The 21,531-nt window shown below is 35.6% G+C and overlaps 1 protein-coding gene across 1 annotated transcript; it reads right to left on the reverse strand.

The window, feature by feature from the left end:
• Positions 1–14,584: 14,584 nt before the first annotated feature.
• Positions 14,585–21,319, reverse strand: LOC133333816 (lysophosphatidylserine lipase ABHD12). The gene is made up of 5 exons (XM_061542107.1): positions 21,216–21,319; positions 16,705–16,823; positions 16,424–16,623; positions 15,848–16,360; positions 14,585–14,945 (listed from the first exon to the last, which is right to left on the reverse strand). Exons 1-5 carry the CDS (start codon positions 21,299–21,301, stop codon positions 14,619–14,621), a joined length of 1,245 nt encoding a protein of 414 aa, XP_061398091.1. The 5' UTR covers positions 21,302–21,319; the 3' UTR covers positions 14,585–14,618.
• Between the last annotated feature and the right edge of the window lie 212 nt (positions 21,320–21,531).

Consider the following 21,531-nt stretch of genomic DNA (forward strand, 5'->3'; position numbering starts at 1 on the left):
CAATAAAATGCTCAATTTGATACATGATCTTCGCCACCTTTTAGAAGGATGTTATGTCTGTTTGATACTACAAGAATTTTTCTATATGGTAAAGATCTGATGATTGCATTGGCCATTATAAAATACTGATTTTTGACTCCCGAAACCAATCTTTGTCATGTTTCGATTTATGTTTGAGGTTATTGTCATGATGAAGGGATCCATTACATTGTTAACACATTTGTATAAACAATTCGATCCATTACTTCATAAATCTCGTTAATAAATCGAACACCATAAAGATAAAAGCAGCACAATGTCAGTATTGACCCGCCCTCATGCTTCCCAGTACCCTTGAAATACTGAGGCTTGAGTCTTTCATTTTTAGTTCATCTGACCCCCAATTTTTTTGTGTCTCAGCTTTAAATATTGAACTTTAATTCATCGGAGAACATAATATTAGGTTGGGGAAAAAGAAATGCATTATTTTTTGACAGATGGCTGTACTGATACATTTCTCTTAAAGTATCGATCAAACAATTTCAGAATAATGCTCGTTGGAAGGGTGACATTTCGCAGTAAAAAAATATTTTGTCTTTTATTTTGTTTGGTGCATTTAGTGGTGAGTTACAGGGTGTTAAAAATGGATGTGAACAAAGAGAAAATTAGGTACATTTTACAGGTTTTCTTTGACAAAGGCGAAAATGCAAGCCATGCGGCTAAAATTGTGAATGGTTTTGGTTTCGTAGATTCCGTTCAGTTGATGTTAAAGATGCACCACGCACAGGAAGGCGGGTCGTCGAAAATGTCGATAAAATCGGAAAAATTGTCGAAGTTGACCGGCATGTTAGCAGTCGTAACATCGACCTGGAGCTAAAAATTGACCGTGAAATCGTTTTAAACCATTTACAATTGACCAGAATTGGTCAAAAGTGAGGTGTCGTGTCCCAACAGGACAACGCTAGGCCACACACATCTACAGTGACTCGCCAGAACTTTGGGAACTTGGTTGGGAAGGTTTAATACATCCGTCATACAGTCCGGATTTGGCACCAAGTGATAATAATATTTTTCTTGCATTGCAAATTAAAAAAAAAATGGTATCAAGGGGGGTTTTTAAAAATCGACTACTAGAGTTTTTTGCAAATAGAGAGCAGGACTTCTATGAGAGAGGCATTATGAAATTACCTTTAAAATGGCAACAAATCATACAACAAAACGGTGCATATTTGGTCCAAATCGGACTTTCCGAAGCATGTTAAATAAAGACCTATAGTTCATATACAAATAATGGATTTCTCTTTCCTCAACCTAATATAACGTAATATGTTTTGTAAACCTTTCTAGAAAACCAAGATTTGTATCAAAAACCTAAAAGGACTTATTGGCTAGGAAGAGTTCCATATTTATCATAGGGAACAGTTTCTCCTGATCTGTTATGTAGATTTTCAATATTTCACATATGCCATCAATGAAGAACCCGACATTAGGATCGTACAATCAAGATACTGAACATAACACCTGGAGGAAGGAAACTCACAATTTTACTAAATGAATCCTCGATTTCTGGTTTAACAAATTCCATGTATGTCGAGCACATGTGTAATTGAATATCGTTCGTTTCAAACGCAGGCTGCGGCTATTATTCATCCTTGGAATGTAGTATCGTAGAAAGTGTATTTGAATGTCATTAATAGTTTGAAATAACAACTGAATAATATGTACAGTATATTTTTGGTTTATCATACATTTCGTGGTTATCTTCTCCAAAACCACGAAATACTTGACTTTTTTATTAACGAAAAGCCAATATTTATTTTTATAAAAAAAGTCTCAAATATGATTCACTCAATACTATCACCAAAAAACTTGATTTATGACAGGAAGAAAGTCACAAAGAATAATGAAGTGACTTACGGTCAGGAAACAAGAAATTCTCTCAAAGTTAAGATTTTAAATTCATTGAAAACAACAAAACAAAAAGTCGTATCAGCATAAAACATATGACTAAGCCAACATTAACGAATCATTGTTAAGGAAATCATGTTAAAAACTCGTCAGTGTACCCTTGTCGTTATGATTACTTTATTTTTCATCTGAATTCCTTTTAGAGTATTTGGTGCACTCATTAGTTAATATCTTCAAGTGGAACACCTTTTGTTCGTTACTTCGTCGTCTTCTTCGCTTAATGGTGGTATGAATCACTTTCGTCTTTCCAATGAATTTCATCGTCATCATACCGGCAAATTTTTAGTCATCACTTTAGCCGGCTGTTTTGTATTTATAGAAAAGGTCTTTCAGTCATAAAAAATATACGTTACTCTTTTTGTTTGTTGTTGTTGTTGTTTTTAGCTACTACACATTTAACCAGTTTGTTTTGTTTACAAATATTGAATTGTGTTAATCAGACCACCGGTTGTTTTGGTGCGATAACTGAATGACTGACCCTAAACACAATTAGAAGAGCTATGTCACCGATAAACTAATGCAGTTATTCATCTAAAAATGGAACCTCCAAACAAAACTAAGATAAGATAAGAATAAAGACCAAAGCTTACCACTTTTCTTTCCATTTGGAAGTAAAATTACAACTCATAGCCTACATTAACAATTTTTTGCTCCAATTCAACGTATGTGTTTATATATTTTTAATAATAAAAAAAGTGAAATGCATGCAATTTCAATACGTGGCTATTACTTGGTAGCTTAACGGTATTTATATTGCAAAATTACTATAGGGAACACAAAGGTTCTCCTTTGATAAGATATGAACACATTTTGTTGCCGATTAAATTTGTCATACAAAAATTATTGATTCTGGAATATATACGAATATTTCGACAAAGTTATTAGTGTCTGATACATATACAGCCAAACCCGCTTAATTGAAAATGCCAAAATTCTTATAGTTTGTGTCAAATATAATTGCTTCATTTAACCGAAGTTCGCTTGCTTGAAAAGTTTTTTTTAATTTGTGCATATTTTTTGAAAAGCTTTATAGCATCTAAAAACCCGGTGTGCTAAATTACGGCTCTTTGGAAATGCTCAAAAAAGCTTGAAAAAATACCGAAAATTGGACGATTTTCTGTCTTTTATATATATCCCACTTGCTATTTTTACAAAAAGGGTTTGTATCCTCTTTTTATAAAACATAAATTATAGGAAATTTTTTTATCGAAAAATGTGTATAAAACATATAAAAGACCGAAAATCAAGCAGTATATGGGGTTACATTTAAACGTACCGTATATAGTTGTTGTGATTACAGATGACGGTAGGAAAATAATTTTAACAAATTCAGTTTTATAGGACTTGGGTAATGATTTTCAAATACTAAATTCGTTTCATATCAAGTTTACAAGTTTTGACCCTTTGTGTGGGAGGTACCAGAAGGAGGGCCGATTATTATGATATTGAAAATTTGGCCACCAGATAAATTACAAAATTCGAGAGAATTATCGAAATCAAGGCTCTGAGAAGGCCATTTGGATATGGACTTTCTGAAATGGATTTGTTGGGGTCTAAACCCAATATTACGACAACGCTTTGTGGGTAAGGTATAGAATGAGTACACCGATATACTCTATCGCCAAACACTAAAAAGGCTTGGTCAAACTTTGGTTCAAATCGGGTACTTCGTACATTTCATTTCGTACCCTATTGTAAAGTTTATGAACAGGAAATAACTTTGGAATTGTTTTTAAGCAAGATGTTCCTGTGTTAGAAAGAGTAATCTCTTAAAAGACGCTCCTTTGAAAACCCAATGCTGTGGCTCGCTCGATAGCCCACTACAAATGGATGCAAATTTTGTCAGCCTGTGTTATACATATTAATTAGGAGATTGTGAACATCAACATTTGTAGAAGTAGCAGAACTTTATTGAAAAAATTTAATATCGATCCGACAGATGCTCCCGAATGATCCCACCAGTGAGATTCAATTGTGATTACCTCAAATGACACCGCCCTTTGCCTGAACTCTTCGGAGATTTTCGAAGAGCGAACCAGAGAAGTGGAAACCGTGGCAATGCGAGTTGGCGTACCACGGCTTAACCCAGCACCCTTTTGACCAGTCAATATGTGGAATTGATGTATCATTCGCCGAACAACCTTCAACTGATATCTAATAACTTACTTTTATTCCCGCACATCTTTAGTTTTTAAGTTGTATCAATCGAGGTGGACTTCAGGTAGAGGTACATTTGCCTTCTTAAAAAAGTTTACTAAATTTTGACAATCTTCTAAATTTATTCTTGCATATTTAATAAAAATCCCCCAAAAAACTGTTGAACAGTGTAAGAATGTATTTTGAAACTATAACATCTGTCATTTACTGCCAGTCAGCCAGGCAGTCCAACAGCAGCAGCAGGAAGAACAACAGACGCCACAGAATGACAAAGCAGTCGAGGAGTAATAGCTGGAGAAAAAACAAGACAACAACAAAACAAAAGCTTGTCAATTGCATAAAAGTCATTAGCTAAGCCCGTTCGTTGGTTGCTAAAGGGTATCATGTCTCTGCTGAATGTTGTTGTTTCTTTTGGTACTCTGGAGAACAGAACAGCAAAAATGTTTGTGGCTATTTTGTATGTTTTTGTTATTGTTGTTGTTTTATATTTTCTGCCAAAAGATAGTGGTGAAAACCAGTTTCGTCTTTGGACGAATTTAACCAACATCACAGACGGTCGGCCGGGTCGACATACAGCCAGACAAAAAACTTTCAACCAAGCGAACAGCCAGACAGCCACCAAACAGCCTCTCAAAAACAAAACACTCTGAGCAAAAGAAGAGAAGTACTGCTGTTGCTGCTCTTTCCATTCTTTTGTCTTGTGTTTTTATTAATTTTATTATTGTTGCTGTTTATGTTTTTTTTTTATTGTTTACAGTATGTGCCATTTTCATCATCATCATTTCACAGTCACAGCTGTGGCCATTTACTCGATGGCTGGCTTTATTTTGTTTTTTTTTTGGTTGTACATATGAAGTTTTCCAGTTGTTGTTGCTATGTGCTGTATGTGCTGTCTTTTACAGTCTGTCTTCTGATGGTTTTTTGGCTGCTGTAAGAGAGCATCAGTTTTAATCCGTGCCAAAGAGACAAGAGATTTAAAGTTGAAGTTATTCATTCTCCCGACTCTATTATTATTCAAAAAAATAGAGTCACTTCTAATAAGAACGAATTGTGTGAGTGGCTTAAGCTCATCATTTAGCTTTTAAGTATTGCTGTTGTTGTTGTTTCATTTATGTACTCATTGTTTGAATTAGAACTAGGTGTTGCTATAGCTGTTGTTATTGTTGCTGTTTTTGTTTGTTTTGTTAACATTTACAATGCCTTTTTGTTTTTTGTATGTGGTAGAGCATAACAACAAAAACAACAACAACAAAATCAAAGTTATGATAGTGGTATCGTATTTAGAGTGAAAAAAGAAACAAATAACGAAACAAAACTAACAACAATGACTTTGACTGACAACACACCGACACTACTCTGGCTTCTACGAATTTTTTGAGTGCTCTCCTCTAATTTCATTATTCGCCAATCACTCACTCTTACTTTAAAAGTCATTAATTAAACACTAATGTAATTTATGACCTTATAGCTGAAAATAATAAATAGATAGGTATCAATATGTAAGATGGAAAATTACATAAATATGTGGGTCAAAATTGGGATTCTATAATAAAAACAGAGATGCTAGAAAATGTGGGATGCTAAAATTTAACAAATCAAAACGTAGTAAAAATTTTATTATATAGGAAAGCATTACAGATTTGGAATTCGACAAACCTGCTCTTTCCTTTGCGAAAGATACCAAATTATACCTACAGTCCGAGTCAAAAGTATCCAATTGGTTTTTTATAATAAATATTCAATACGAATTCAATATGAAAAGTAATGATTGCTAAACAAAAGTAATTGGAACACCACAGTGAAAAGTATCCAAAACAAACGTTTTTTTAACAAACCGTTTTTGAAGGGTTAATATTGCAGGAAATGAGTTTTAAGTTGTCAATTTACTCACACTTTATATGGGACAGAGGAACTTCTACAGCTTCTCAATGTATGATATAATCATCTGAATTTTTTACACAATATGAAATCTGATATAGGGAACAATTCTGCATTATTAACTCAAAAATCACTATTTTTGATTTATGCCGGTCTTGAAGCAAATAAGCGATATGTAGTATGATATCACTTGTTATGTTTTACAGCTTTCAACCTTGCCGGCATTGATTTTGCCAAGTTTTCCGTGTAGGATGTCTGAATTTTTTTCACATTCTACTTGTAAAGCATTTTTTAGACTTGATATGCTTAAGATGTTATGGCTTCTAATATTTTTCTCCAAAATACTCCACAACTTCTCTATAGGATTCAAATTCGGGGACTGAGGAGGTGTTTGAAAGACTTTTGGACAATTTTTAAGCATCCACTCTCGAACAATCTGCGACTTGGGTTTAGGGTAATAACCTTGATGAAATTGAAATGTTTTCCCCAAACCCAATTTTTCAGCACTACATTAAAATAATAAATCGTGTCCATAATTCCTTCAATAAAAATGAGACTATGGCAGCGCTCATGGTTGGGAGCTCATCCAACCCAAACAAGTTAAATTTGCATTAATCAGCATACAAAAAAAAACAAGTTGGAAAAATGCAAAATCCTCTTTTTCCGTGTTCCTGAACGAACTCCAATCGGATTTTTCCGGTCACGATGGCTACCCAAATAAGGTAATTCACGCGTAAAGTATAAAAATAAATCTGATGCAATATTTAATTGATACTCCATGAGTTGTAAATAATACCGTTGGATACTTTTCACTGTGAGGTTGCAATTTCAATATTTTTTTCATTGAATTTATATAAATATTGCCTATTTTATTTCATAGATATTAAGATAGGATATAAAAAGAATGAGAATAACGAAAAATCCAAGTGGATTCTTTTGACTGTGAAAAGTAAATTCAAAAATTATTGTCTTTCTTCGGAAACTATTTTTTTTAGAAAGAAAAAAAAACTATTATTCAGCTAATAGGTAATTTTCTGCGAAATTTATATTTTATTGCACCAGAACCAGAAAAATAACTTTAGGTTTTCTTACAAGATAATCCAAAGGTAGACTGTGAATGAAGCAAAGATAATTGCCCATTTGAATATCTTAAACAAAAAAAAACACTAATTTTTATACCCTCATCATTATGAGGATGTATGTATACACTTTGAAACGGCATAAATGTGTCTCATCGAAATATTGGCTTTAGACCTCATATTTCTTTAAACCGAATCCCTTTCAGACAATTTGGAGTCTCTTTACAAATTTCCGTCTGGCCGCAATTACACACAATAACTCTCGAAGTGAGTAACCGATTTTATCCAAACTTTGCACATCGCAATATTTCTTCCAAACTTAGTTCAACTTCGAAGATGGGGAATATCGGCCCACTACGTTTGGTAACTTTTGGTAGCACAAATGTAGCTTACAAGAAATTTTGCAATATCATACGAACGGACTATCCGATTTGAACCAAACTTTGCACAACATAATATCTTTACCAAGTCTAAATAAAGTACAAATATGGGACCTGTTTGTCCATTCCTTCTGTTACCTCCCCCTCAAAGGGTCAAAATTTGCAATATTTATTATCTTAATGTTAGACGAAAGGAATGTCCGATTTGAACCGAACTTTGCACAACCTATTATCTTTACCAGGACCATACCTTCTTCACAAAGAGTCAATATTTTGTAATTTAAAGGAATTTAAGATTAAAACCATAACTTCTATGATTGAAATCAAAATTAATAAGGTGCTTATTAGTCACCCATATGTCGACTATAAGAAAACCTTAAACTATTTGTTCCAAAATTATCATAACTACAAATATTTTTCAATGAGTTTAAATTCTAAAGTATTCTCCTCTATGTTCATTACAATTACGAAGAAGATCCTTGTGAAAAATATATAATTTTAATATAATTACAAGTCATTTGAAATCGACATGCCCACTAATTTTTTTCTTAAGAAACATGAATTATCGTTAGTGTTGACAAACCTCATTGACCAAATGCCAAATTTTGACTGAATAAATGTACTCAGCTCGATTAAATTTTATATAGAGATAGGCTGCAGTGTTATTGAAGATAATTCAAGGTACATTTGATATTTAGTTATAGGATTTTTAGTTATTTGAAGTTATATAAAACAGATGCCGACTATTGGTACATGTCGGAATCAGGTGCGCTTACCCTATATTCGGAAATTATGAACAATCCTCTTATAAATCATATAGGTATTTTGGTTATTAATCATTATCTACACAATTGAACGCGAAAATATTAGCTCGATTATCTAGAATAGTAAAGGAGAGCTATCAGACCTCTATGTGACTCGTAACCACATAGATTTTTTTTGAGGATCAGTGGTCATTCATTGAATCTGGGAAAATCATCACAATGATCTCTCAAAACGGGCATTGCCAACGTATTTTGCACGCTGTTTAAATTTATATCACAGCCCAAATGGAAAATATCAATAAATATCAATCCAATACCAAATTCAGAATTCCAGGATCTAATAAGATCTTTCTGAACAACACAATTTTCTTTTACTTGAGTTAACTGCGTTTTAAACCCCTAGGTGATTTTGAAGTTCGTAATAAATTGTGTAAAAATTTTCCTAGATTTTGGCCTCCGAAAATGTTCATACAAATTTCTTATAAAGCCGCTTTCGTTTCGATACCTACTCATATAGGTGTGTATTGTAGATACAGTCCGCCAAAAACGCCTCTATAATCTGATAAAGAAGTTCGCATCAAAACTGATGGACATTTCTGCTAAATGTATAATAGAATCGAAGCTAAACTACTTTTTTCCAATTTTCAATTAATTAAATACAGTTGAAATTTAATTTTTTACCATTTCCCAATTATAAAATGAAATCTGTACACCACCATACTGAAAACATTATTTTCCCCAATTTTCCTTTTGTGAGGCAAATTCTTTGCTGATAAATAAGAAAATCTGTATCAAAACAACAACAAAAAGGGCGTGTTAGCTTTTAGCTGCTCCAAAGACATGAGTAGAGTAAAATGGAATGAAATATAAAAACATAAAACAACAAGAAGAAGAAAAAACATAACGAAAAGTGATACAACGGCATACTCCAGAGCATATATCCATATCCAAATACCAACTATGCTCGTCGCTCGCCCATTATTTTTTCGGATGTCTGAAAATGATGGTAACCAAAAAAAAAACAATGTCCCACTCATATAACATGCGCGTTGACACATTTTGGACTAAATTTTGCAACGATACAATAGTGTGCAACAATAAAAACAACAACAAAACATTTACATTTTTCAGTTTGATAATTAATTTATAATTATTATTTCGACTTACCACATAATTTGGTTAAATGCACAAATAATCAACTTTAAGGGGATTTGATTCGGGTTGTTATCTGTTTTGAAGACGACGACTACGACGACAAACAACACACAAAAATTGGCAGCAACCTCGTTTAGTTTTTTGGGGGATATTCTCAGTTTATGTATGTTCTTAGCTCTCCCGCTCTGGATTTACTCTCTGCAAAATTTATCACACACTCTCAATTGCACAAACGTCACTCACTATTCCTCCTTTTTTGCGGCCTTTTTACTTCTTCTTTATATCTATCTATCCTTCAACACATTTAGGGCGAGAATAAAACTCCGTTTTCCTTTTTTTGTTTTTCTTCTTTGGAAAATTTCGATTTTCTTATTGAAAATAGTAAACACTTTTATGTGGTTGTTCTTTGTTATTTACATGCAAAGAAAGAAGAAGAATTTTTGAATTTGATTATTTGTTTTTTAAATGCAACACATTTTAGATTTTCGTTCTGTGTCCTATTTAGAAAATCTGTTGTTGGGGATTTTTTGCTGTTTTTTCGGGATGTTTATCGGCGTTTATCTTTTACACAAATACACATTCAACCATCATCTTCATCATCACACATAGAAAATATAACATTTGCACTATTTTGCTCTCTGCTCTGCTCTACGGGCTGACACTGCTGCTGCAGCTGATGCCGACTGATGTTTGAACTAAACAACAAATTCAAACATTTATGCGAAAAATAAACAGCAGCAAAAAACAAACAAACATCGACGATGACGACGCCGTGTTTTTACATACAGCACACACACAATCGCACAGGGACTGACTCTCCAACACTCTGTGAGTGAGTGGCACACAAAAAGGGAATTTCAACCAATAACAAAAACAACGAATTCTTGTTGGTGTGGTAGATGAGATTACACTGCTGGCTGCCTGGCTGACTGAGTGCCTGTGCCTGCTTCACTGTTTATCACACACTCACACACAGTTTGTTATTGTTCTTCCTGTTGTTGGAGTGCCGAAGTGCAGCACCAATTGGCGTCGCTGTTGCAGTAGGGCGGCGACTACGACGACGACGGTGAATAAGGGAAAATATTTTATGTGTCGCGTATATCAGTCGGGTATTATAAAAACTTCACACAAAACTCTCGCTGTATAGAGAACTGAACTTCTTCCTTCGTTCGATAAATGCTTCTTCTTGTCAAGCAAAATTTTCTTTCTTCCAAAAAGGATGGGTTGGTTGGTTTTTTGGTGATATTTTATTACTGTATTTTTTGTCAACTTCCGTAAAATATGTTAATTATTTTGGTTATTTTGTTTTCAAGGAAGATCGAATTAATTCACTTGACTTGTATATTTTGCTAAAAACTTTACTTTTTCTCTTCACTTCGCTAATGGAGTTATGCTGAAGAAAACAAAAACTTCCTTTTTTTCACACACACCAAAATTTTTAATCGAAATTTTAGGAACTAAACTTGCCGACTGTTTTCAAACTCTATTGCAGTTATGAATTCCACTTTCTTTAATATTTTTCTGTTAATAATGAATGATGGATTTTGGGGTTTTTTGCATTTATTCCGACATCAAATATCAAATACCTCTTCACTGTTTCAATTACTGCCGCGACAACGAACGGACTCTTCGGCCGCAATAAATTTACTCATACGGCTGCAGCTCTCAACAATAGGGTATTGTAAGTCGACATTGGATTAATCGATTGTTTGTAAGCAAATCGATTTTTTTATTATATCAAATGGTTTATCGTTATTGTACTGTACAAAAATGAAGGAAAAACATTTATGAATCGTTATTTTTTATATTTCAAGAAATAATTTTATAGCAAAGGAAATACTTCAACAAATTGAAACACCATTAACATTTTTAATAAATATGTAAGGAACCCGTAGAAATGGTATGTTTAAGTACTAAAAAAAGTAGAAAAACTTAAAATAATTATAAAGACAAATAAAAAATATACATTTCGATTAATATAATATTCTTATAAGTCCTGGAACAGAGCAAAAATATGTGTGACTGAACAATTTTAATTTCGGATCAGTTCCCGTACTCAAAAAGTGGTAGAAATGTTCAAATTTATAAGTCAGTTTATTTTTGTTGTAACAAATTGTCCGATTTATTAATTCATTCTATAAAATCGTGGTCGAATTAGGTTGATTGAGTGGTATGTTACCGTGCTACTTCTTGCTACGATAATGAATTTTCCTATATGATATCGAAGAAAATAAAAAAATTAGTAGATTAATGCAGTACGGAAACATATGAGTGTGTTTTAGTTTAGGGTTTATGATTTAGCCAAAACAATTTTTTGCCAAAACTCTACATTACGATGTGATCAAATCTACATCTGCAGAGTATATGCTCGATCGTTTGCGGTTCTTCTTTATCCTCACATACTGCTGTCAAAATTATGTTTAGTACAGCGAACGGCTTCGATCCTGATTACCGGAGCGCTAAGAAGTACACCACAGGCAGCCTTGAATGCGATCATGAATCTCCGACCACTGGACATTCTTATTAAATTCCAGGCGGCCACATGTGCTCTGAGGCTCCGGGAAACGGATGCCTGGAAATCGCTGAACTATGGTCACGCTAGTATCCTCAACATAACGCCAAGTTCTGATCTCTTGAGGGGAAATAATCACTTCAGTGACTATGTTCCTCTCACAGAGACTTTAATGACATCAAAGTAGAGTTTCTTAGTAAGGAATCCTGGACTTGCGGCTTCTTACCTCTGATGAAGGAAGGCACTGGTGCAGGCGTTTAGGGAATTAGAAACATACAACTCATATAAACTTAACAATCGTTTTAGCGTTTTTCAAGCTGAAATCCTTGCAATCACGAAAGCGGCCGAGATAGTAAAATCACCTACTGCCGATATTGCGGGACTGGTGACTATATATGCCGATAGTCAGGCGGCCCTAAAGGCGGTGAAGTCGTGTACTATAAACTCAAAAGCAGCTCATGATTGCAAGTCCGCTCTGAATGATATACGACAGATAGCTTATGTTGGGTTCCAGGACATAATGACATTGAAGGGAACAAGAAAGCCGACGAGCTCGAGGGGGCTCACAATCGTCCAATCTTCCGATTGAGAGATTTGTGAAACCACCCATTGCCTATTTCATTGGCAAAATCCGCTTGTTCTACGGCGAGGTAGTCGGTAACAGATCGTCGAGAGAACCTGGTTGCAGAATCTCAAAATCTATCTGGCCTGAATTTTCTCGCCAAAGAACTTCTTCGCTGCAGGCACATAATAAGAGAAAGATCAAAATCATTGTGGTGATCATAACAGGTCACTGCAAGATTAGATCTCTCACTTCGAAATGGGACTCCGGTGAAGAGGATTACTGTCGTCTATGTGAGGACGAAGAAGAGCTAGAAACAATTGAACATATCCTCTGTAAATGTCCATCGCTGATTGGCAGAAGACATAAACAGTTTGGAAGATATGAAATTGATAATCTAGCCTTCTTCTCTAAAAATAGACCCCAACCAGATCCTAGGCTTTGTCAAGAATCTGATATGGCTAAAATAACCATCTCTCCGCTCACCTTCTATCACTATTTTTTTCCTGCTCTTCCACTTTCTCTTCCTCTTTGCAGGTAAAAAGGATGATCACAATGGACAATAGTCTTCGAGTGGACTGTTGTTACTAAAAACCGTACATCCCTAACCTAACCTTATCCTCACATAGGCGGCAGTAATCATCATCTAATTATGCAGTGACCAGTTATTATTCATATACCTAGTTTCATCACTTTCTTGTACAGAGAAATCAATGATTTAGATCGTCGCCAAATGATTTTTGGAGTCCGAATCTAGTTTTCTCACGCTATCGAATTCCAGGATTTTCGAAGTAAATTTTACTTTCGCCAATGTTGCAGGTAAGAGGTGGGTTTACAGTGGCATCTGCCATATCAATCGGCTATTAAACACTAAGAGCAAGTCTGCTTTTTCTTTCCCTATTGACTTGGAACCCAAAAAAATTTAACGAAATTACGTATATCACACATAACTTCTGTGCAGTCATTAACCACATGAACCATTTAAAGTCTGAGGATCGCTTGACAATCGACATACATAGTAACCTGTCTTAAAAATACAACCCTTCAGCTCGTCTATAAAGAATCCCTTCAGCTCGTCTATAAAGAATCCCTTCAGCTCGTCTATAAAGAATCCCTTCAGCTCGTCTATAAAGACTCCCTTCAGCTCGTCTATAAAGACTCCCTTCAGCTCGTATATAAAGACCCCCTTCAGCTCGTATATAAAGCCTCCCTTCAGCTCGTCTATAAGACTCCCTTCAGTTCGTATATAAAGCCTCCCTTCAGCTCGTCTATAAAGACTCCCTTCAGCTCGTCTATAAAGACTCCCTTCAGCTCGTCTATATAAAGACTCCCTTCAGCTCGTCTATAAAGACTCCCTTCAGCTCGTCTATAAAGACTCCCTTCAGCTCGTCTATAAAGACTCCCTTCAGCTCGTCTATAAAGACTCCCTTCAGCTCGTCTATAAAGACTCCCTTCAGCTCGTCTATAAAGACTCCCTTCAGCTCGTCTAGACTCCCTTCAGCTAGTGTATAAATTCTAACTTCAGCTCATTTATAAAGGCCAATCGAACCAATGCCAAAAATATTAATAACTTACACATTTTAAAGAAATATAAACATTTATTTCATTTCAATTTGTTACATTACGTACTCCATTATAACTTACATTCATATATATTTTTTGTTAATATCTAACTTCTTCATTACAAATTGTTCAGATTTAAATAAAATTATATATTTATTAATACTATGACTTATGATAAAATCACGGCAGAAAAAGAAATATGCAATGAAAAACGAAGCAAAATCTACAATCGATTATAATTTGCAATACACACACTGCTACACAGTATTCAGTGAGTAAAAAAATCACAATGAGGTGGATATTATTTGCATACTACATGGAGGTCATGGAGGGATTGGAGGACTTAAAATGGGTGCTAAAATGATAATTCAATTTTTCAGGATAAGTTTTTTGTGGTTAGGTGATGATGGTGAATACAAACATTTCAAAGCTACAAATTCATGTTTTATATTTATTTGCTGTTGTTTTTGTTTTGTTTCTAATATATTTAAATACTTTTAAAAGCACACTTAATTTATGTTGTCGCAGTGAGTTTAACAATTTATTGAAGAGCATCATCTTAGGGCATAATGCTACTTATTACAGCGCCAGCTGAGATCCGTTTATTTCCTTTTCTTGTATTTAGAAAATATCCTTAATATAATTGTTAATAAAATTCTGAATAAGATCGGGTAATTCGGGTGCATAGCAAATATATTTATGACCATATTTCCGTGACCCCTCGAAACGATGAAATTCGACGGGACCCCAAGATTTGCCACGTGTATCCAATGCAATACGATATAACTTGTAGCCCAATTGAAAGGGTACTACATAATCATCCTCGGCATGTAAAATCATTATCGGTTGACGGAATTCACTAATGTGTTGATCCGATTCAAATCGCAACGAATTTAAATACATTGGTCGGGCAATTGTGTGATCGAACCAGGGTAAATGTTTGAAGGGCTGTAATGGAAAAAAGATGAGAAAAATTAAATATTTAATTATATATAAAAAAATATTCTAAAAAAATAAGTTAAAAATTAAAATTAGAAGTCATCTGGTTTCATAGACGAACTGGAGGGAGTTTTTAGAGAAGAATTGAAGGGAGTCTTTATAGACGACCTGAAGAGTGTTTTTATGGAAGAACTGAAGGGAGTCTTTATAGACGACCTGAAGGGAGTTTTTGTAGACATGCTGAAGGGAGTTTTCGTAGACGAGCTGAAGGGAGATTTTATAGAAGATCAAAAGGGTGGATTTATGGACGAGCTGAAGGGAGTCTTTATAGACGAGCTGAAGGGAGTCTTTATAGACGAGCTGAAGGGAGTCTTTATAGACGAGCTGAAGGGAGTCTTTATAGACGAGCTGAAGGGAGTCTTTCTAGACGAGCTGAAGGGAGTCTTTATAGACGAGCTGAAGGGAGTCTTTATAGACGAGCAGAAGGGAGTCTTTATAGACGAGCTGAAGGGAGTCTTTATAGACGAGCTGAAGGGAGTCTTTATAGACGAGCTGAAGGGAGTCTTTTTAGACGAGCTGAAGGGAGTCTTTATAGACGAGCTGAAGGGAGTCTTTATAGACGAGCTAAAGGGAGTCTTTATAGACGAGCTGAAGGGAGTCTTTATAGACGAGCTGAAGGGAGTCTTTATAGACGAGCTGAAGGGAGTCTTTATAGACGAGCTGAAGGGAGTCTTTATAGACGAGCTGAAGGGAGTCTTTATAGACGAGCAGAAGGGTGGCTTTAAAGACGAGCAGAAGGGTGGCTTTAAAGACTAGCGAAATGGTGTCTTCATAGAAGAATTAAATGGGAGCCATTAGACGGCCTCACATTATTTGCATGACTAGACTAGAATAGAGTTATCATTACTTACCCTTGCAAATGGATGCATACGTATTTCATCTTTAATATTTGTAAATGGTGCCTCCAAAATGACACCTTTAATACCCTTGTCATTCAGATAATTCAATTGTGACAACATATTTGTTGCAACACCAGTGCCTAACGAATGACCCCATATAAATACTGGATTAGATGTTAAATTTCGTATATAATTGTAGACAGCCATTGCATCACGAACAACACCCTCTTCAGTGGGCGATATCGGATCTGAATCACCATAGCCTCGATAATCAAATGAAATGACATGATATCCTAATTTTCGCAATAATTTATAAACATCTAAACGATGTCCAGATCCTCGTGATGCCGTATTGCCATGTAGATATAGAACAATTGTATTTCCTGGTACCTTCAACAACTGTTCATAGAAAAGTTGTTCATTTTCTGAATTCACAATGGGGAATGATGATTTGAGGGTAGTTTCCAATTTATCTAGGTGTTCATCTGACACCTCGGTAATGTTTTGTAGATCCTCTTTGGCTTCCTAAAAAATGAAGGGTTTAGTATTTCACTGCAACAGGTGTAGAATTTTTAATTGAATACTCACCTCACTTAACTGCAATTCCTTGGTGAAACGTTTGGCCACATGTTTTGGCAAGACATGCCACAATCCAATCCGCACATAACGTTTCTTTTCCGAATTTTCGTCTTCGACATCAGCATCGGGTACATTCAGGTGAAAACTACGTGAGGCATATAGGCCCACACTAGCAGGATTACTTAAATCGAGATCTCTGGGATATGTTACTATATAATAGGACATAAAAAAATAGTGTTCATATAGCCTCGTTTACATTCATCAAATACCAATACAATTGCAATACTTACTGAATGTTAAAAATAAGATGCCTCTTTGTAGCGTTACCGAATATCGAAATACCAGTGGAAATACTATGAATACTAATGAGAATGCCAATAGGCATACTTGTACCGTCACTAAAGAGATTCTGTAATGGAAAATGGCAGCGGCGGGGATGGGGAAAAGAAAAAATAGAAGAAAGTGAGACAAATCGGCATCAGAGAGATGTTATTCAATTAAATTGTTTAGTGCTATTGAATCATAACAAAAAGCTAATTTACATTACATTTTTACTAGACAGAGGATGATTATATGAGCGACAACAATAACTACAAATGACAGTGACAATGATTTGATTATTACATGCATATAAATTAAATAAAAAAGGTGCACAGTGTAGGTCAAATAGCAGCACAATATACATACAACATAAAATACAAAAATGTTTAACAAGCGTGAATAATAGATGAAAATAAAAATCGGAGTCAACTATAAAAGGTCAAACCAACAATGAATACATATTTAAATATCAAAAAAATAGTGATCGTTATCGGAATATATTGCAACTATTTTAGAAGTACTTCGTTTAGACGAATCGGGTAATTTTTTTTTGTCCAGTATGTTTTATATACCTGTAAGGTGAATTATTTGTAAGGTGAATTATTCTGGTAATCAGTTATAATGACACGAGGAAATTTGAATATGGAGGCCTCTATCACCACTCTGTTTGTCATTGTCCACTGGTTGCTGCATAGCTCTTCTGGGAGTTGCTATGCGTGCTGGGAGTTGCTAAGTTTGCTTTGATCAATAGTATTTCTAATTTCTGAGTCTAGTAACCTTTCTAAAGTATTGAGTAGAAAGGAAGAGAGACTAATCGGTCTATAGTCCTTTGGTAGCGTATGACTCGGCTTCCTGGCTTTCAGGATGAAGTTCACTGTTAACTCTTTTCATAGACTAGGTATGTACGATAGCATGGCCGGTGTTATACCATCTGGACCAGGAGATTTATAGGGTTGAAAACTATTTATGGCCCATATCAGTTTTGGATAGCTTATAGTGTTTTCTATCAGCTTCTCCTCTTCCCTCGTCCGAACCATATGCTGATGTGCGCACTGCGCACCCTCATTATGGTCCTTACAACCAGGGAAGTGGGTTGTCTACAGAATATCAAGAGTCTCACTACCACAATTTGTCCACGTTCCGCCACTTCGCTTAATACTACCTATAGATTTCGGATCTTTAGATAGTACTCTGCGAAATCTCGACGCTTCGTTGACTCCTTCGATTGGCTCACCAAGACTCACGTTTAGCCTTCTTGATTTCACTCGTGTACCTATTGAACTGTTCTCTACAAACATCCCAATCTGTACTGAGTTTTATCTTACTAGCTCTATTGTATGTTTTCCTTGCAGCCTTCCTCGGCAGAGATCTTTTCCCAGGGTATGTTAAAGGATATGAAGCCTTATAGCTCTTCAGAAGAGTTACCGTGTCATTGTTCACAGCTCCCTCAACCGTTATGAGATCGTTGTGAACCAGGATTGAGGCTGCTGTTTTGGCTTTGAATTTGTCCCAGTTTATCTTCCGAGGATTCCTATAAGGCTTTTGTTTACCGCTGGAGGTAGGAATCTGGAAAAATATCAGTCTATGATCTGAAAAGGAGCATTTCTCAGATTCTTCCCAGTTTATAACCCCAAAGTCGTCCATATTAGTGAGGGTTATGTCAATGACTTCATCACTCACTCTATTAACGATCATTGGAAAGGGGATAGTTTGATCACCCACATTTTGGGACAGAGACTGTCCGTGTTGGTTAATAAAATGAGGAAATCGCGAAGCTCATTACAAAAAAGAAGCAGTTATATGGGGCAAAAAATCGAATGAACCGCAAGAACAAACTTGAACAACAAGCCTATGCTCAGAAGGATAAACCAAACCGAAAGTCAAACCCGCAAAAATGAATTAGAGCTTCCCGTCGACTGATAGCAAGAAGAGGAATATCCAATCCGAAGTCCAAAATGACTAACCGGACTTCATGAAAGGGGAAAACTGCGACAGCCGATGGTAAGGGGCAGTTATCTTTCGCTAAGGTTGCCAGGTGGCGCGAAATAGGGATACGTAATCGAGCGCAAAAGTCGACTTTTGGACTTTTCGATTTTTGCATTTGACTAAAAAGTCGACTTTTCGATCTTTCGATTTTGTCAAACCGGTTCAAAATCGATTTTCGACCTTTACCGACTAAAGCAACATCGACGTAAAATTTGATTTTTTAGAAGAATTATTGTCAACAGATCAAAGTTCTGGAATGTGTAATTTTTGGGATTTTTCGGCTTTGTGATCAAAAATTAGGTATTTATGAAGAAAATAAAAAGTCGACTTTGCCATTTCCTCAAAGAGCACAAGTCGACTTCGACTTTTAGACTTTTCAATACCAAAAGTCGAAATTTACTTATCCCTAGCGCGAAAGAGACAAGATCTGCTATGCAGGGATCGACGAAAACAGCGCGTCTGGAATACTAGAAAAGGAGACCCAAAAGGAAGTGAAAGATACGGTTAACAATAAGATCATGGACAACCTACTGCAAGAGTCTTCCACAGGAAAGAGGAAAAAAATGGAACTCTACTTATGGTGGGCCCAGACAGTTCTTCAATAGCAAGTCTGGTCCAGACTAAGGTCAAAGCAAACTACGCAACACCAAAACCATATCGGTCAATAAGCCTAACTTCATTCTTACTGGGACAATGAAGCAACACCAACGAGAGGTTTGGAGGCAATATTATATATACATACAATTGACATCCAAATAAAATATGAAGCGACCGTCATAGCATTAAGACTTTAACATATGAACGTGTTAATCGACACCCTGCCAAAATATAAAACATTTTGTGAAATAACCGACCTATGGTCCCACAACATGCCACATAAAGTGTATGTCTTAATATTGGACATGTGGTGGTGTTAACCATCCTCTTTTCAGCCTAACCTAATTAGGGTTAAGTTTGGGGATGTGCAGTCACTGCACAGTGGTGCAGATGTGAAGAGATCTGTAGGGAAGAAAGGGGATAGAAAAAATAAGGAAATAAGAGGAGGTATGTTTCGAATGATGCTGTAGATTAAAGCAGATTCCATAGTTGAAAAGAAGCTTAGACACGGTGGAAAGTGAGGACCCACTATTCTGTGTCGTCTCTAGGCCAGGACTACACAGCGACACAGGAGATGCTCAATTGTCTTCGTCTCCTCCTCATCTCATCACAGAGTCTGCAGTAATAAGTAACATCATGGTCCCATCAAGGCCCTGATATTGCAATGGCCAGTAATGACTCCTGTCATTACTCTAATTTCAGCTTTACACAGGTTCAACAGTGAGTTTGTTCTCTTGGTTGACAGAGTTGGCCAGATAGATCTTGACACATTGCACCTAGGTTCGTTGTGCCAAAGTTCATTGGCTCGTTCGTCGAGGAACACCTCAAATTTCTGAAAAAGGTGACATATGGGGGTGTTTTGATTGAGCCATCGATTGCTAAATCTGTGGATTGAGATCCTCGTCTGTTTTTTCATTACCCATGTCAGTGTCATGATGGATGTTAGAAAGTGTTTCCAAAACTGCTCTACACTCGAGAACGACCACAGATTTGATGGGCACCGGTTCTACGATCACAGCATCTAGACTTTTTATCAATTCTGCTGCCTTCCAAATCGCGAAGATTTCAGATTGGAAAACACTACAGTTGATATCCAATTTGTAAGATCAAGGCCTAGCCTTTCGCAGTAGGCACCAGCCCCTGTACCTTCTAACCTAATTATCTCACAACGCAGAAAAAGTCACTATTTGGTGCCAAGGTGTGATTGGACCTTACATCTATGAAATTCGGAACTTTATGGTCACATTATAACCGACTTGTTTGCATTCTATTGTATAATACGATCTAAGGAATATGTGGTTTCAACAAGACGATGTCACATGCCACACAACTTGAAGAACTTTGCAAGAGGCAATTCCTGACCGCGTAATTTTTCGTGGTGGTGAATATCAACTGGTCACCAAGATCATGCGAAGAACTGTTTTTATGTAGATAAAACCTTCAACTCTCGAGCATTCGTCTTGTTATGACTGAAACCATTCGTCATGTTATGGCTGAGAAACCACCCCAATATGTGCCAACAAGTGGTCGAGGGAAATTATCTACAATCAATCAATGGCACAAATAATTATGATGTGATAACTGACAAATTTACACTTCTATAAAAAAATATTTTAGGTACACACTTTATGAAGTACCAATGAAACAATTACTTAAAAAACACAAACACACAATTTATGCAGATACTCTTATAATAATACCAAAACATTATTAACACAATTCTGAAATTTACAAATAGAAACAACAACAAAATTTAATTATGAAAATGAAAACCAACGAAAATAATATTTCCAAAATATTAGTAAATAAATTTACGTAAATTCGTATAAGGTGTCTATGTGGTGTGATGTAACAGAGAGAGAGGGGGTGGGTGGGAAGGGGAGATAGCAATACTTACAACCCAGTTAGCCAAACTATAACAAATAGTCCAGGAATGATTGTGGCGCGAAAAAGTGAATTTAGAAAATTATAGCTTTCGTACATGGCGTTGAATTTCTTTTTATTGTTGCTGTTTTATTTTCGATTATATAAATGTTCTGTTTATATATTTTGTTTTAGCTTTAATGTTATTGGTTTTACTCTTTGTAATAATATTTATTTATTTTTTTATAGCAAGAAAACAACCGGTAACCAATATTTTATTCTATACAGTTCTATTGTTTTTTGGGAAGAGAATATGAGTTAGTTTATAATGTTAAAAATTGAGGTGGAAT

Source organism: Musca vetustissima, unplaced genomic scaffold (assembly GCF_032173495.1).
Source record: "Musca vetustissima isolate MV318-11 ecotype Yass unplaced genomic scaffold, APGP_CSIRO_Mvet_v1 utg2745, whole genome shotgun sequence".
Lineage (NCBI taxonomy): Eukaryota > Metazoa > Arthropoda > Insecta > Diptera > Muscidae > Musca > Musca vetustissima.

What these genes read in the sequence shown, in the direction of transcription:
- LOC133333816 (XM_061542107.1), bottom strand. Translation starts at nt 21,301, where the DNA reads ATGTACGAAAGCTATAATTTTCTAAATTCACTTTTTCGCGCCACAATC. An exon ending in ATAGTTTGGCTAACTGGGTT is followed by an intron (nt 16,824 to 21,215) that starts GTAAGTATTGCT and finishes TTTCCATTACAG; the next exon opens with AATCTCTTTAGTGACGGTAC. An exon ending in AGGAATTGCAGTTAAGTGAG is followed by an intron (nt 16,361 to 16,423) that starts GTGAGTATTCAA and finishes TTCATTTTTTAG; the next exon opens with GAAGCCAAAGAGGATCTACA.